General features: G+C 43.9%; 2 protein-coding genes across 2 annotated transcripts; one reads left to right on the top strand and one right to left on the bottom strand.

Annotated features, from left to right (window-relative positions):
- Positions 1–3,555: 3,555 nt before the first annotated feature.
- rxfp3 (relaxin family peptide receptor 3) lies at positions 3,556–5,558 on the bottom strand. The gene has a single exon (XM_071350220.1). The coding sequence runs from the start codon at positions 5,200–5,202 to the stop codon at positions 3,970–3,972; it is 1,233 nt and encodes a 410-aa protein (XP_071206321.1). The 5' UTR covers positions 5,203–5,558; the 3' UTR covers positions 3,556–3,969.
- An 8,128-nt stretch (positions 5,559–13,686) lies between these two features.
- Positions 13,687–17,174, top strand: gzma (granzyme A). The gene is made up of 5 exons (XM_071350219.1): positions 13,687–13,922; positions 14,051–14,198; positions 14,558–14,711; positions 16,388–16,657; positions 16,856–17,174. Exons 1-5 carry the CDS (start codon positions 13,838–13,840, stop codon positions 17,033–17,035), a joined length of 837 nt encoding a protein of 278 aa, XP_071206320.1. The 5' UTR covers positions 13,687–13,837; the 3' UTR covers positions 17,036–17,174.
- Positions 17,175–17,395: the final 221 nt, after the last annotated feature.

Below are 17,395 nucleotides of genomic sequence, written 5' to 3'. Positions count from 1 at the left end.
CCTCTGATCTGATGAAACAAAAATAGAACTGTTTGGCCATAATGACCATTGTTATGTTTGGGGGGGAAAGGGGGAGGCTTGCAAGTCGAAGAACACCATCCCAACCGTGAAGCACGGGGTGGCAGCATCATGTTGTGGGGGTGCTTTGTTGCAGGAGGGACTGGTGCACTTCACAAAATAGATGGCATCATGAGGTAGGAAAATTATGTGGAAATATTGAAGCAACATTTCAAGACATCAGTCAGGTAGTTAAAGTTTGGTCGCAAATGTACAATGACCACAAGCATTCTTCCAAAGTTGTGGCAAAATGTCTTAAGGACAACAAAGTCAAGGTATTGGAGTGGCCATCACAAAGCCCTGACCTCAATCCCATAGAAAATTTGTGGGCAGAACTGAAAAAGCGTGTGCGAGCAAGGAGGTCTACAAACCTGACTCAGTTACACCAGCTCTGTCAGGAGGAATGGGCCAAAATTCACCCAACTTATTTTGGGAAGCTTGTGGAAGGCCACCTGAAACGTTTGACCCAAGTTAAACAATTCAAAGGCAATGCTACCAAATACTTATTGAGTGTATGTAAACTTCTGACCCACTGGGAATGTGATGAAAGAGATAAAAGCTGAAATAAATCATTCTCTCTACTATTATTCTGACATTTCACATTCTTAAAATAAAGTGGTGATCCTAACTGACCTAAGACAGGGAATTTTTACTAGGATTAAATGTCAGGAATTGTGAAAAATTGAGTTTAAATGTATTTGGCTAAGGTGTATGTAAACTTCCGACTTCAACTGTATACACCTGTTCTGAAAGGCCCCAGAATCTGCAACACCACTAAGCAAGGGGCACCATCAAGCAAGCAACACCATGAAGACCAATGAGCTCTCCAAACAGGTCAGGGACAAAGTTGTGGAGAAGTACAGATCAGAGTTGGGTTATAAAAAAGACACGAAACTTTGAAAATCCCACAGAGCACCATTAAATCCATTGTTAAGAAATGGAAAGAGTATGGCACCACAACAAACCTGCCAAGAGAGGGCCGCCCACCATAACTCACAGACCAGGCAAAGAGGGCATTAATCAGAGAGGCAACAAAGAGACCAAAAATAACCCTGAAGGAGCTGCAAAGCTCCACATCTCCGCTGTGGAGTATCTTTCCATAGGACCACTTTAAGCCGTACACTCCACAGAGCTGGACTTTACGGAAGCGTGACTAGATAAAAGCCATTGCTTAAAGAAAGAAATAAGCAAACACATTTGGTGTTGCCAAAAGGCATGTGGGAGACTCCCCAAACATATAGAAGAAGGTACTCTGGTCAGATGAGACTAAAATTTCGCTTTTTGGCCATCAAGGAAAACGATATGTCTGGTGCAAACCCAACACCTCTCATCACCCTGAGAACACCATCCCCACAGTGAAGCATGGTGGTGGCAGCAGCATGCTGTGGGGATGTTTTTCATTGGCAGGGACTAAGAAACTGGTCAGATTTGAAGGAATGATGGATGGCGCAAAATACAGGGATATTCTTGAGGGAAACCTGTTTCAGTCTTTCAGAGATTTAAGACTGGGATGGAGGTTCACCTTCCAGCAGAACAATGACCCTGAGTATACTGCTAAAGCAACACCCGAGTGGTTTAAGGGGAAACATTTAAATGTCTTGGAATGGCTTAGTCAAAGCCCAGACCTCAATCCAATTGAGAATCTGTGGTATGACTTAAAGATTGCTGTACACCAGCGGAACCCATCCAACTTGAAGGAGCTGGAGCAGTTTTTCATGGACGCATGGACAAAAATCAGAGTGGCTAGATGTGCCAAGCTTATAGAGACATACCCCACGAGACTTGCAGCTGTAATTGCTGCTCTACAAAGTATTGACTTTGGGGGGTGAATAGTTATGCACGCTCAAGTTTATAAAAAATATTTTGCATCTTCAAAGTGGTAGGCATGTTGTGTAAATCAAATGATACAACCCCCCCAAAAATCTATTTTAATTCCAGGTTGTAAGGCGACAAAATAGGAAAAATGCCAAAGGGGTGAATACTTTCGCAAGCCACTGTATATCATGTGGTATGTATGCACAGAGGTGCAGAATGTCATGTGTTCTGCACAGAGGGTTATTGTCAATGATGTGCCCCTTGCAGTGCTCTTTCAGTTGTTTCACTTCCAGAGAGAGTAAGTATGTGTCTGTCAACTGCCCACCTTTCATAAGAAACTCTACAGATCACCCCTGCACACCACTCGCATGCCCATCTTTCATAAGAAACTCTACAGATCACCCCTGCACACCTCTCGCATGCCCATCTTTCATAAGAAACTCTACAGATCACCCCTGCACACCACTCGCATGCCCATATTTCATAAGAAACTCTACAGATCACCCCTGCACACCTCTCGCATGCCCATCTTTCATAAGAAACTCTACAGATCACCCCTGCACACCTCTCGCATGCCCATCTTTCATAAGAAACTCTACAGATCACCCCTGCACACCTCTCGCATGCCCATCTTTCATAAGAAACTCTACAGATCACCCCTGCACACCTCTCGCATGCCCATCTTTCATAAGAAACTCTACAGATCACCCCTGCACACCACTCGCATGCCCATCTTTCATAAGAAACTCTACAGATCACCCCTGCACACCTCTCGCATGCCCATCTTTCATAAGAAACTCTACAGATCACCCCTGCACACCTCTCGCATGCCCATCTTTCATAAGAAACTCTACAGATCACCCCTGCACACCTCTCGCATGCCCATCTTTCATAAGAAACTCTACAGATCACCCCTGCACACCACTCGCATGCCCATCTTTCATAAGAAACTCTACAGATCACCCCTGCACACCTCTCGCATGCCCATCTTTCATAAGAAACTCTACAGATCACCCCTGCACACCTCTCGCATGCCCATCTTTCATAAGAAACTCTACAGATCACCCCTGCACACCACTCGCATGCCCATCTTTCATAAGAAACTCTACAGATCACCCCTGCACACCTCTCGCATGCCCATCTTTCATAAGAAACTCTACAGATCACCCCTGCACACCTCTCGCATGCCCATCTTTCATAAGAAACTCTACAGATCACCCCTGCACACCACTCGCATGCCCATCTTTCATAAGAAACTCTACAGATCACCCCTGCACACCTCTCGCATGCCCATCTTTCATAAGAAACTCTACAGATCACCCCTGCACACCTCTCGCATGCCCATCTTTCATAAGAAACTCTACAGATCACCCCTGCACACCTCTCGCATGCCCATCTTTCCCAGAAGCAATTAACTCAGAATAAAGGACTTGTCACTGCTGGTGTTTGCTCCTATTATAGTGACGATCTCTGTACTACACCTCTAAATTGAACTCTAAAAGATGTTAAAGGACATGTCATCCACATAAATGTGAGAGGAGAGGCTATGATAGCCCATTTCATTTCCACCTCAATTACTGGTTTATAACTTCTTTGCACAACTGAAATAGATGTTGCCCCCACTGCATACATTCCCCACAGGTTAGATCTAGCACTGTGATTACAAAAAGGCAATGCAAGTAATTAGGGATGTAAAACTCATGAGCATGTGTAGGATTTATTTACTACATCATTCACCTCTCCGGTGAATGTTAAGATTATCCTGGTCTTTATTTTGATGTGTCACACATATACATTAAAGCCTACAATTTACAGATTAACCAGCTGGCTGCTTTTATACATTAATGATTTGCATCTAAATACATTTTGAACAGGGAAATGCCTTTATTCAGTTTTTGCTTCAATCAGTTGAGAGCATGCCACTTCTGTTTAATGCGTAAAATTGACAAAATAGTGGTGATAGAAATGAATAAATACATCTATAAATATACATTGAATAAATAAATCGATCAACACAACAATACATGCATTCAAATAATTCATTACTTTTAAATCGACTTGGCACCATAGACAGCTTGGCAAATGTATTAGGACAGGCTACGTACTATTCGGGAGCATATCGTTTCTCCCATTGTAAATAACAACACCAGGTGGATAGAAAACCAAGGCTGGCTCTGCCGGACAGAGGGCTAACGGAACCATCGCATGGCCGGGGTCGTCCTGTTCCGGCTTGGTCATTGCCGTAAACGGTCTCATGTTGGTCACCGATGGAGACGTTATTTGCCAAAAAAGTTTTTTCAAAGCCTTTCTGAACTCTCTTCTCATTAGACAATACAATATGGGGTTTAGACAGCTGTTGGAGTGCGCCAAACAGACAGACACTGGGAATACATATGCCTGCGTGGTGTAATATGCCCAACTGAAATGCAAAACGTTGTGTTTTATAAGAATCCCCCAAGCCGTTAGTGCCTGGTTCGGCAACCAACAGAGGAAAAATGACAGGACCACTATAGTCACTGATTTAGTCACTTTGGAGCGTCTTTTTGCGGTGGAGGTGTTCACGTTCTTGGATGTGATGAAGCGCAGAAGGAGCAGGTAGCAGACGGAGATGATCCCCAGCGGGATTAGAAACCCGATCAGTACTTTTTGGCTATGGTAAAGTCCAAGCCAGAATTGTGCGTCGACAGTGTCTGGAAATTTAACAAGACACAGTTCCTCGTTGGAGACGGTCGCCGTTGTGGAAAACACCGCATGGGGCAAAGCTGCGAATATAGCAGCAACCCATATGACAATGCTCATAAAGCCTGCGGAGCAGCAGCGCGGACGGCGCCGCCTGCTATTGAGCGCAGAAGCAACGGACCAGTACCGTGCCACACTCATAGCAGTCAGGAAAAACACACTTGCGTACATATTCATCGCTGTCACGTAAGACACTATCTTGCACATGGCTTTTCCAAAAAGCCAAGTGAAGTCCAACGCGTTCTCTATTGCCCAAAAGGGAAGAGTTAATACAAACTGGAAATCAGTCACTGCTAAACTCGTCACGAAAAGGTTAATAGACGATTTTTTCCATACTTGTTTAGACTTCATTAGGTATAAGACAAGGACGTTTCCTATCAACCCCAAAGCACAGACCACAGAGTAAATCACAGAGATGATTATTCTCAGGACGGCGGATCCATCCCCCAGGAAATCAAAGGACTGGTTCGTTTCATTAAGCATGAAAGAGAAGTTCAACGCAGAAACAGGATAGAATCCGGAACCTTCCTCTGTAAGTTTCTCCTGCATCTCCGACCTCAACCCAGCACTGCTGCCGTTAAGAAAATCCATTCCATGCTCTGCCAGTTGCCTTGGATGTTATGCGTATCCCAACTGTTGAGACGCACCTGCTGCAGCCTCGGCGTTCTCCCTAAATCCCATGGTTAGTGTTCTTGTTGCCACTTGCTAACACACAACAACCTGCTAGATGTAAAATCCACGTCGAAACCCGATCCCAGATGACAACTGCCATAGAAGTAAAAGTGTTTTCATACATGTATCCATTATCAAGTTTTAATAGAAAAACTCAACTTAAATTGTATTTATAAAAAAATATATAATTGTATCATGCGTAAAATCGTGCGGAAAATCATATGGTGTGACCAGTTATATTATCAAGACAACATGACGGGACACTTCGTCTGAGTGTTTACTGTAATATGACTTGAAATCATCTGCTGGGGACGCGTTTTATTCAAGCGTCTTCGCGGGGATTGGGCAATATGCCTTTCACGCATGTGCACTTACGGTGCGCAGTGCTGAATTCGGGCAGTTTATTTACTGTGCATGAGCGACAAAGGATCTATCAAAATCAAATAGCTTCTCCTCTGCTCCCCACTACAGTAAATATTTAATGGAACGACAAGGGAGTCCTTAACCATTTGAGCTCATGCATTAATCACAGATCCATGATTGGTATTACTCTGCCATTATTTCTGGAGAGCTCCATATCACCTGCAAAACTTCAATATATTATACAATTATAAGTGTGGTTTCAATTCCACTGCCACATTATCCACAGTTATGTGAGAGAGCCATGCTTTCCAGTCAGGCTTTCCACTAGGCTACAAATACCCCCCCCCCTTAATTTAATGATATGTATATATCAATCTTGCACAATCTCCGTCATCCATTCTAAATCAATTTCTGACAACTGTTGATGTAAAAGGCCTTCATAATTGACTGATTGTGCAGTGAGAGAATAATATAATCATTATCTTGATCATCCTCACCTGTTTTACACCTTGACACTGTATAATTAACACTGATGCTGCCAGCAATCTGCTGCCAGTGTTAATTTGAAATTCCAATTAAATTATTGAATTCACTCATGAAGTGGAAAGTTGATGTTTAATTCAATTCAATTGCAACAATCTCCAAGTCATGGAATTGGAATTGAGTTGGAATTAGACTTTCTGGACTGTTTCGATTGGAAATTAATTGGAATTAATTGGAACATTTAATCTTTGGAATTTAATATAATTGGAATTCAATATTTGTACATTTCCAGTTAATGGAATTAATACACTTAGTATCAATATTTAACTGCATGATTTATTTGAAATTATTTCAACTTTTATGTCTATATTTCCAGTATAGCTAAGTTGTCTGAACAGTGACATGATCAGCCTAAACGCCTGAGGAAATTGAATTCAAATAGGAATTTGTGGAATTATTGGGGATAATATTGAATTGGGGTTGAATTCTTGAAATTTACCTAACAATGGAACTGCGGGTAATTTAATTATCTCTGAATTCAAAGACTGACCTGGAATTTGAATTGAATTAAATGGCATTTACAAGGAGGAGGAATTTAATTACAATTTCATTTGTGGAAATATCCCCAACCCTGGCTGTTGCACCTAGATACCTGCACTGTACTGTATGTACATGGTACCACCTCCAATATTGGATACAACCTGTAACGATCTTACACCACCATGGTAAATCATCACGTCACTCAGTTGGCAATCAAGGATTTTCTCTCACACATTATTCACATTCACAGCTTGTGTTATTCCATTCAATTCTGACCTCTCTACTCTCTGTTTTTTTACATTTTCCTGAGTAAATGCCACGTGATAAGGAAGCGTGAGGACTGTAAATATTTCCAAGTGCTACAAGTCCTACGGTTATGTATGCACGAATGACTGTAAGTCGCTTTGGATAAAAACGCCTGCTAAATGGCATACATGAATGAAAAGCCAATATTCAGATATACTAAAGTTAATATTGTCACAGTTAGAGTCGGGGGAAATCTTATTCATACATCTGATGACTTTACTGACTCTAAAGTGGTGAATTTATGTGATCGGGATCCTCATACAAGCATGTACCTGGGTGGTCGACGCTCAATATTGTGCACCATCTAAATGTCAACTTTCAAAGATACTGTATCAAGTTAAAGCTCGCTGCTGTTTGGGCAAGACACCACAAGGTGGCAATCATCAGTTGACTACTTTTGCTGAAGAGTCAAATTGAAGCTATTCAGCAAGTCTCTCAGCACAGTTATTAGTATGCATGCAGAATGATCTGTGAGAATGTTTTATTTATTGATCTACTATAGTGAGAGTCTGGTAGTTGGGATGAGCAGGGTTACACGCATGGTTTTAAAATCTGATAGAAGTCGTACAGTCTTGAAAGGGAAGGCATCAGATGCTGACAACAACCATACCATCAAAGGACATGTTTTAATCTTCCTTAAGACATGTCATGTTAACTGAGTCAATGCTATATAAAGATTAATCAGTTATTTTTGTTTTGGTGGGCTGTCCTCTCTGTGGTACTTTGAGCAGTGATGAAAAGTAGGAGATGAAAGGAGAAGAAAGCAGTTGTTTTCAACAAGAACTGTGCTTCGCTGGTGAAGGCTTTGAGTGGCATAGTGTGAAGCTACAGCATATTCACCTCTTAATGAAAAGCTTAAATTTAGTCCCAGAGAGAAAACCTGTTCCTCAACGGTAGAAGCACACGTTCAAAGGCTTTATCAAAACCCCATCTCTCTTTTTCTCTCTCTTTCACACACACACACACACACACACACACACACACACACACACACACACACACACACACACACACACACACACACACACACACACACACACACACACACACACACACACACACACACACACACACACACACACACAGCAACCCCAACAGAAGGATTTGAAAGGCATTGTCTAGGTGTGAGTGCCTCACTTCAAGGCCTGCCTGTAATTTTTACTATCTCCTCCTCTTGAGAATGGCCTCTGTCATTGTCACTTGGCAACCTCTTTCACATACTCTTGAGGCATTGAAACTTAAAATACGTCACCTTGATTCAATTGTACCACCTTTCTTTGAAAACACATATTCAGCTGAAAGATGACAGCTGGACACCACCATGTTTTTTCAATTATTTCAGTGAGAGACTTGGAAGTGAAAAAGCAATATAACAACTTTGTTAGAGTTGAATAGAGTGCTTTCCCTGCTGTTTTCAACTACATTTATAATTTACATGATAAGAATTACCTCTAGGAAAAATACAGTGTGTGGAGGTATTTCACATCCAAACTATAATAATAGTTATACCCAGGAGGTAGCGAGTTTTTCCTTTTATTTTAGTTAATTTATTTCAACTTGTTATATTTAGTTAGAAATGAAGTACAGTATTTGGCAGTAGTGAAGAAAACGTCTAGATGACGGTTAAGGTGATAATGCACAGGTATCAATTCATTCAGACTATTCTATTTCTGTTTACCTCAAGGCTAATGGATGGCCATGGTAATAGAGCTGGTCAGAGTTAGAGTTGGAGCTGTGTCTGATGGGCTTTTAAACATGTATTTTATCTTCCACCTTACAGACGTTGGACTGTTATCCTTCCTGTTCTTGCCTTGGAGAAAATGTGTGGGAAGAATACATACAGTAGCCTCAACTCTGTTGTTTGTGTCCAGTTTCTTATGAGGTATAATGCCCTGCTCTGTTATTATCAATATGATAAAACAGTAAGCGAAAGATCATGTATTGTGTATTGTGTTGTACACTCTTAGTTTCTTTTTGTCTATCATATTCAACTCAGATGTGGGAAAGGGAGTTGTTATCCACAAGTCATACACACAACATAGTCCCTATACCTTGTTTGAACGGTAAACCTTACGCTCTGAACTGGTGATCTGATTTCACACTGTCTTATGGTAGTGCTCTTGGTCCCAGGTCATCTGGCATCTTTTTGTGTCTAACAGCAACTGTAACATTTGGCCCTTCAATAATTAATGAGGGGTTGCAGTCGGCTATCTTCATCTTTTATAAAGGTTGTCTGCGGTACACTACATTTAGTGTTATTTCATCACCAGCCATTGATTATACACCCATAGTATCTGTGGTGAAAGTAGAACAAAGACATTCTGAACTGTAGTTGCTTTGCCTTGACCCCGTCAATGTAGATGTCAACTTTGAGTGCCCAAGGAACCGGATTGGGAGGTGTGTTGTACGTCTTTGGTGCAGCATAAAGAACATTCTGGCCATGGTGTTATATGAAGTTAAGTTATTCATAGTTAATGGTCTGTTTGTTTGCTTTGATAGAACTAACAGGAAAACAACATTAAAATGGCTTGAAGATTAAAAACTCACCACAGACAGTATAAAGATTAATATTTGTATAATCTACAGGTATGAGGTAGGCCTTACACAGAGACATACAAGTTAATTAATAATAGATTAAGCAAGACACTTTTATCTCAGGTAAACTCGCCTTCAAATCGTTCCGAAATGAGATGAAAAGTGATCTACTGTTGCACAGCGAGAAAACATCACCCTCATAGGGATGTCACGGAACGTAAAGGTAGCAGCCTACCAAACTCTGTCATAGGGCAAGTGGGTGACAGTGTTTTTTTTTCCTGATGCAACTTTTCATCAGTTCAACAAACTTCAACACTTTTAACTCGGTGTGATTTGAGTGTCTGTGCCTATTTGGGGGAAAATAAGAGAATCTGAACCATTCGTTCAATGGTATTGACTTCTGTGATTCTGACATTTTCTAACTAGAGAAAACATGATTCTCAGCTTTTTGCTTAAGCTCTCAATAATAGACTTGAGAGGTAACGTTTTTTAAAGGAAACTGGGGGTTGTAGCCTGGGGTTAGTCTGCGACCTGGCCATGATTTTCTGCATAAAAACCCATATCATTCCAAGCAGACAACCACTGATTGTCAGTGTCAAAGGCTTTTAAACGTGACTCATTTGCACAGTTGTGACTTTAAACTTACACAGCGCTGCCATTTCAAGAATGACAATGTATAAAGCAAGACAACATATTTAACATCATTGAACATATTCGAGATTTCTGTAGAAAAACATCACAGAGAGTAAATCAAGTCTTCAAACTCACACTGTCGGTTTTGCAAGGAAATTGTACATCACCGTCTGTTATGAACATTGAGGTATATAATTAACAGTTATGAACAAAATGTATACCTCAAGGGTGTGATCTCAAGGGGTGAAGACAAAAAAGGTGTGAGTGAACAGTGTTGACAGGAAGCATGCTCTGCAGTGTCTGACTAAGCAGCACTGAGCTGGGAAGAAAGCTCTTCTCTCAAGCTGCTTCTAAAACAACAGTGTTACAGCCTCAGAGGAAACCTCAGAAAGGTGTATCTCCACGGCCTAGACTGGTGTCATATAAAAACAAGATTACTAACTTTCTAGCACCCCACTGGACAAAAACTGGTTGAATCAACGTTGTTTCCACATCATAAACATTTTTCATCAATGTGATGATGTTGACTCAACGTGGAAAACTGATTGGATTTGCAAAAACGAATTGACATAAAGGAATTGTGTATTTTTTTCACCCAACTTTTAACCTAAATCTAATGACAGGGTAAAACTGTTTGTTGATTTCACGTTGAATTCACATTAGTTGATAACTCAACCAAATGTATATCAAAACTAGACTTTGAACTGATGTCTGTGCCCAGTGGGGTAGCACTCATTTGAGCATGTCTTGAACTTATCTCAGAAGTTATCTCAGAAGTTCCTCCTTAAATCAAACCTTTATCCACTTATCTTGTATACCATTTCAATGTTTACTCTGTTCTTAATTATACAATGCTAAAACACATGACACATTTCTCCAGCTCAAAATTCACATATTGTCACGAACGTCGTAATCCTCCTCGTCTGAGGAGGAGTAAGGATTGGACCAAAGCGCAGCGTGGTTTGAATACATTCTTCTATTTAATAAAGAAGAAACGAAGAACACTTGACAAACTTACAAAACAACAAAACGAACGTGACGGTATAAAACGAAAGTGCAGACACAAGCAACCAACGTATAGACATAGACAATAACCCACAACCCACAATACAAAACATGCTACCTAAATATGGTTCCCAATCAGAGACAATGACTAACACCTGCCTCTGATTGAGAACCATATCAGGCCAAACAAGAAACGCCACATAGAAACAGACAACATAGACTATACCCACCCAACTCACGTCCTGACCAACTAAATAAAGACTAAACAAAGGAAAGTAAGGTCAGAAACGTGACAGTACCCCCCCCCCCCCCCCCAAGGTGCGGACTCCGGCCGCAAAACCTGAACCTATAGGGGAGGGTCTGGGTGGGCATCTGTCCGCGGTGGCGGCTCTGGCGCTGGACGTGGCCCCCACTCCACCATAGTCAATACCCGCTTCCGTGGCCTCCTAGGAACGGCGACCCTCCTAAATGGCCCCAATGGACTAAGGGGCGCCTCTGGACTGAGTGGTAGCTCCGGACTGAGGGGCAGCTCAGGACTGAGGGGCAGCTCAGGACTGAGGGGCAGCTCCGGACTGACGGGCAGCTCCGGACTGACGGGCAGCTCCGGATTGAAGGGCATCTCCGGACTGACGGGCCGCTCCGGACTGACAGGCCGCTCCGGACTGACAGGCCGCTCCGGACTGACGGGCCGCTCCGGACTGACGTGCCGCTCCGGACTGAAGGGCAGCTCCGGACTGAAGGGCAGCTCATGACTGAAGGGCAGCTCATGACTGACTGGCGGCTCATGACTGACTGGCGGCTCTGGCGGCTCCTGACTGGCGGACGGCTCTGGCGGCTCCTGACTGGCGGGCGGCTCTGGCGGCTCCTGACTGGCGGGCGGCTCTGGCGGCTCCTGACTGGCGGGCGGCTCTGGCGGCTCCTGACTGGCGAGCGGCTCTGGCGGCTCCTGACTGGCGAGCGGCTCTGGCGGCTCCTGACTGGCGGGCGGCTCTAGCGGCTCAGGACAGACGGGCGGCTCAGGCGGCGCTGGACAGACGGGCAGCTCAGGTGGCGCTGGACAGACGGGTAGCTCAGGCGGCGCTGGACAGACGCGCAGCTCAGGCGGCGCTGGACAGACGGGCAGCTCAGGCTTGCCGAGGTGCACTGTAGGCCTGGTACGTGGTGCCGGAACTGGTGGTACCGGGCTGGGGACACGCACCTCAAGGCTAGTGCGGGGAGCAGGAACAGGACATACTGGACCCTGGAGGCGCACAGTAGGCCTGGTGCGTGGTGCCGGAACTGGTGGTACCGGACTGGGAACACGCACCTCAGGGCTAATGCGGGGAGAAGGAACAGGATGTACTGGGCTGTGGAGGCGTACTGGAGGTCTGGTGCGTGGTGTTGGCACTGGTGGTACTGGATAGACCGGACCGTGAAGACGCACTGGAGGTCTCGAGCTAATGGCCTGCACAACCCCTGTCCTGGCTGGATGGTAACTCTAGCTCGGCACGTGCGGGGCGTAGGCACAGGACGCACTGGGCTGTGCAGACATACGGGAGACACAGTGCGCAACGCCGGCGCAGGATATCCTGGCCCGAGGAGACCCACTGGCTGTCTGGAGAGCAGGGCTGGCACCATCTTCCCTGGCTGGAACCTCACCCTAGCTCGGCAGATGCGGGGAGCTGGGATGTAGCGCACCGGGCTAAGCACGCGTACTGGAGACACCGTGCGTTCTACCGCATAACACGGTGCCTGACCAGTACGACGCTCTCTCTTTCCATAGTAAGCACGGGGAGTTTGCGCAGGTCTCTTACCTGGCTTCGCCACACTCCCCGTGTGCCCCCCCAAGAAATGTTTGGGGCTGCCTCTCGGGCTTCCTACCGCGCCGCCGTGCTCGTTTCGCCAACTCCATTCTCCTGTATCCCTCCTCGCACTGCTTCAGCGAATCCCAGGCGGGCTCCGGCACTCTCCCTGGGTCGACCGCCCATCTGTCTATCTCTTCCCAAGTATTATAGTCCAGATTCTGCTCCCATGTCCAGAAATCCTGACATCGCTGCCTCTCCTGCTCCTGCCCGTTACCACGCTGCTTGGTCCTTGGTTGGTGGGTTATTCTGTCACGAACGTCGTAATCCTCCTCGTCTGAGGAGGAGTAAGGATCGGACCAAAGCGCAGCGTGGTTTGAATACATTCTTCTATTTAATAAAGAAGAAACGAAGAACACTTGACAAACTTACAAAACAACAAAACGAATGTGACGCTATAAAACGAAAGTGCAGACACAAGCAACCAACGTATAGACAATAACCCACAACCCACAATACAAAACATGCTACCTAAATATGGTTCCCAATCAGAGACAATGACTAACACCTGCCTCTGATTGAGAACCATATCAGGCCAAACAAGAAACCCCACATAGAAACAGACAACATAGACTATACCCACCCAACTCACGTCCTGACCAACTAAATAAAGACTAAACAAAGGAAAATAAGGTCAGAAGCGTGACACATATTTTGCAAGCCGTGTAAAAGTGAGAGAACAAAGGTGTCAAAACCAAGGCATTGTCTGCAGGTGTTGTGAACAGCAGATGTGTTTGTAAAAACCACAAGAGAAACCTCACAGCAAAAGCAGAGCCATCTCAGCCCCCTTACCTCTCCTACTGAACACTCATAAAATGTGCCTTCTTCCATGGACTCAGTGAGTTGAGATGGAGAGATTCAGCAGAATCATACGTTTTGGGGGACCACTGCTGCAAACCATCCTCTTGATTGCCTCTGTTTGGAAATTAGCAGGTAAGGGTAGTTAACTTCCATATCTATCTTTCAACCTGTGCCTGGCTGTGTCATGTTGTGCCACTCTAAAGCGCTGTGCTGTATCTATTGTGACACATTGCGATGATGATGATGTCTTCTTCTCTCAGCTTGCTCTGAGGTTACAATCGTGGGGGGACATGAGGTCAAGCCTCACTCCAGGCCGTGGATGGTGTCCCTTCAGGTCAAGAACAATCACATATGTGGGGGCACTCTGATCCGAGACCAGTGGGTTCTGACGGCAGCTCACTGTAAGGGGTAGGTTAATTGGCTGATAACTTGGATTTAACACCATGTTAATATCTCAATTACTGAGTTCAGGCAAGGACACCATATTTATTTTTATTTATAACGTTTATTTGGCAGGGACAATGTACAACAAACATAAGTCTCAGAGTATGATGAACAGGCAGGTGAACATATAAACATGAAAACATTATGTACAAACAGACATTTAAAACCATTGAAAAGGACATACAGACATGTACATACACCATGCTTAGAAAATAAGTGCATTTTTGCTTTTACCTCATTTGCATGTGGTTAAAGTATTTGGAAATGTCAGTTCAGAGGAAATTATGTAATGTGAACAAGAAAAACGTGGTCTTGAATTGCAGTGTCTTTGGTGAGTCTAAGAAATTCGTGGAAGCCGTCCTTGGAGCTCACTCTCTGACAAGCAGCAAAAACACACAGCGGGTAGCCATTGAGGAGTACTATGTACCTGGGACCTACAGTGACAGAACCAAGGAAGATGACATCATGTTAATCAAGGTGAATTTATCGCAGCAAAAGCATTCACTCTGGGGCGCTGTGCCTCATTAGTTGGTAAAACGGGATCAATAGTGATATAGTTGGTTGTTGTCCTGGATATACAGTTGAAGTCGGAAGTTTTCATACACCTTAAACTGAGTTTAAACGTATTTGTCTTTCACAACTCCTGACATTTAATCCTAGTAAAAATTCCCTGTCTTAGGTCAGTTAGGATCACCACTTTATTTTAAGAATGTGAAATGTCAGAATAATAGTAGAGAGAATGATTTATTTCAGCTTTTATTTCTTTCATCACATTCCCAGTGGGTCAGAAGTTTACATACACTCAATTAGTATTTGGTAGCATTGCCTTTAAATTGTTTAACATAGGTCAAACGTTTCGGGTAGCCTTCCACAAGCTTCCCACAATAAGTTGGGTGAATTTTGGCCCATTCCTCCTGACAGAGCTGGTGTAACTGAGTCAGGTTTGTAGGCCTCCTTGCGTGCACACGCTTTTTCAGTTCTGCCCACAAATTTTCTATAGGATTGAGGTCAGGGCTTTGTGATGGCCACTCCAATACCTTGACTTTGTTGTCCTTAAGCCATTTTGTCACAACTTTGGAAGTATGCTTGGGGTCATTGTCCATTTGGAAGACCCATTTGCGACCAAGCTTTAACTTCCTGACTGATGTCTTGAGATGTTGCTTCAATATATCCACATAATTTTCCTACCTCATGATGCCATCTATTTTGTGAAGTGCACCAGTCCCTCCTGCAGCAAAGCACCCCCACAACATGATGCTGCCACCCCGTGCTTCACGGTTGGGATGGTGTGCTTCGGCTTGCAAGCCTCCCCTTTTTTCCTCCAAACATAAGATGGTCATTATGGCCAAGCAGTTCTATTTTTGCTTCATCAGACCAGAGGACATTTCTCCAAAAAGTACGATCTTTGTCCCCATGTGCAGTTGCAAACCGTAGTCTGGCTTTTTATGGCAGTTTTGGAGCAGTGGTTTCTTCCTTGCTGAGCGGCCTTTCAGTTTATGTCGATATAGGACTTGTTTTACTGTTGATATAGATACGTTTGTACCTGTTTCCTCCAGCATCTTCACAAGGTCCTTTGCTGTTGTTCTTGGAGTGATTTGCACTTTTCGCACCAAAGTACGTTCATCTCTAGGAGACAGAACACGTCTGTGGAATGTGGAATGACGGCTGCATGGTCCCATGGTGTTTATACTTGCGTACTATTGTTTGTACAGATGAATGTGGTACCTTCAGGCATTTGTAAATTGCTCTTAATGATGACCCAGACTTGTGGAGGTCTACAATCTTTTTTCTGAGGTCTTGGCTGATATCTTTTGATTTTCCTATGATGTCAAGCAAAGAGGCACTGAGTTTGAAGGTAATACATCCCCAGGTACACCTCCAATTGACTCAAATGATGTCAAAGTAGCCTATGAGAAGCTTCTAAAGTCATGACATCATTTTCTGGAATTTTCCAAGCTGTTGAAAGGGACAGTCAACTTAGTGTATGTAAACTTCTGACCCACTGGAATTGTGATACAGTGAATTATAAGTGAAATAATCTGTCTGTAAACAGTTGTTGGGAAAAATACTTGAGTCATGCACAAAGTAGATGTCCTAACCGACTTGCCAAAACGATAGTTTGTTAACAAGTAGGGGGTGTTTTGTTCTTACAGCTGAAGATGAAAGTCAAGGTAAACAGCAAGGCAGTGAAAGTGAAAGAGGTTTCAAAGTCTGGCAAAGACCTCCAGGTTGGCACACAGTGCCAGGTGACAGGATGGGGGGTGGTAAGTGCTACGGGTAGCATGCCGTCAGACACACTGCAGGGGGCAGAGGTGAACATACTGGACAGGAAGCTCTGTGACTGCTTCTACAACAGAAACCCTGTGATCACCCAGGACATGCTCTGTGCTAGCAACAGCAAAAGACAGGCAGATGCTTGCAAGGTACGGTTTGTGGGGGAACTGGTAGATCTAACTCCATTGATTACCATTTTGTTGCAACATACTGTGTGGGTATTTTTTCATGGGAATTTGTTGCATTAACCTTTGACCCAGTCAAATGCCATGAGCTCTAGTTACCTGGTCCAACCAACATCCATGTTAACCTGCATGAAAGGTCAAATGTTTGTTGACCTTTTCCAGGGGGATTCTGGTGGTCCGTTGGAGTGTAAGAAAGCCTTTGTAGGCTTGGTGTCTGGAGGACTGGGCTGTGGCAACCCCAAGAAGCCTGGAGTGTACACCCGGTTCTCCAAAAGACACCTGGATTGGATCCACAAGATCATCAAACATCAATCAAACACCACCAATGTTGGCATACTGTAAGGATGTAATGGGTCAGACCATAGATTTTTTGAACTAGAATCAATTACAGTCCAGCTCCTAGGTCCCTAAGGCTCATACAATACATGTGTTTATGTCATCACCCGTTTGCCTCTCTGTTTAAAATAAAGAGTAACTGCAACTGTTGTGGTGTTCACTTTTTCCTGACAGTTTTCTTTTTCCTTCTAGAGCAGTTGCAACCCGTCATTTATGTATTTCCTTTAGGGAGACCGGTTGTCTTTGCTGCGAACAGCTCTGTCAGGCACAGACACTAAACAGAAAACAAGATCCCACAAAACCCAAAAGGAAAATGACAACTTATATATGATCCCCAATCAGAGACAACGATAGACAGCTGCCTCT

Source organism: Salvelinus alpinus, chromosome 18, assembly GCF_045679555.1.
Source record: "Salvelinus alpinus chromosome 18, SLU_Salpinus.1, whole genome shotgun sequence".
Taxonomy (NCBI): Eukaryota; Metazoa; Chordata; class Actinopteri; order Salmoniformes; family Salmonidae; genus Salvelinus; species Salvelinus alpinus.
Note: the sequence above shows the minus strand (reverse complement) of the source record. Positions and strands in the feature narration are given on the sequence as shown.

Excerpts from the sequence above, each read along its gene's own strand:
- rxfp3 (XM_071350220.1), bottom strand. The coding sequence starts at position 5,202 with ATGGATTTTCTTAACGGCAGCAGTGCTGGGTTGAGGTCGGAGATGCAG.
- gzma (XM_071350219.1), top strand. The coding sequence starts at position 13,838 with ATGGAGAGATTCAGCAGAATCATACGTTTTGGGGGACCACTGCTGCAA. Across the intron at positions 14,199-14,557 it reads ACGGCAGCTCACTGTAAGGG|TGTCTTTGGTGAGTCTAAGA; the intron begins GTAGGTTAATTG and ends CTTGAATTGCAG. Across the intron at positions 16,658-16,855 it reads GACAGGCAGATGCTTGCAAG|GGGGATTCTGGTGGTCCGTT; the intron begins GTACGGTTTGTG and ends GACCTTTTCCAG.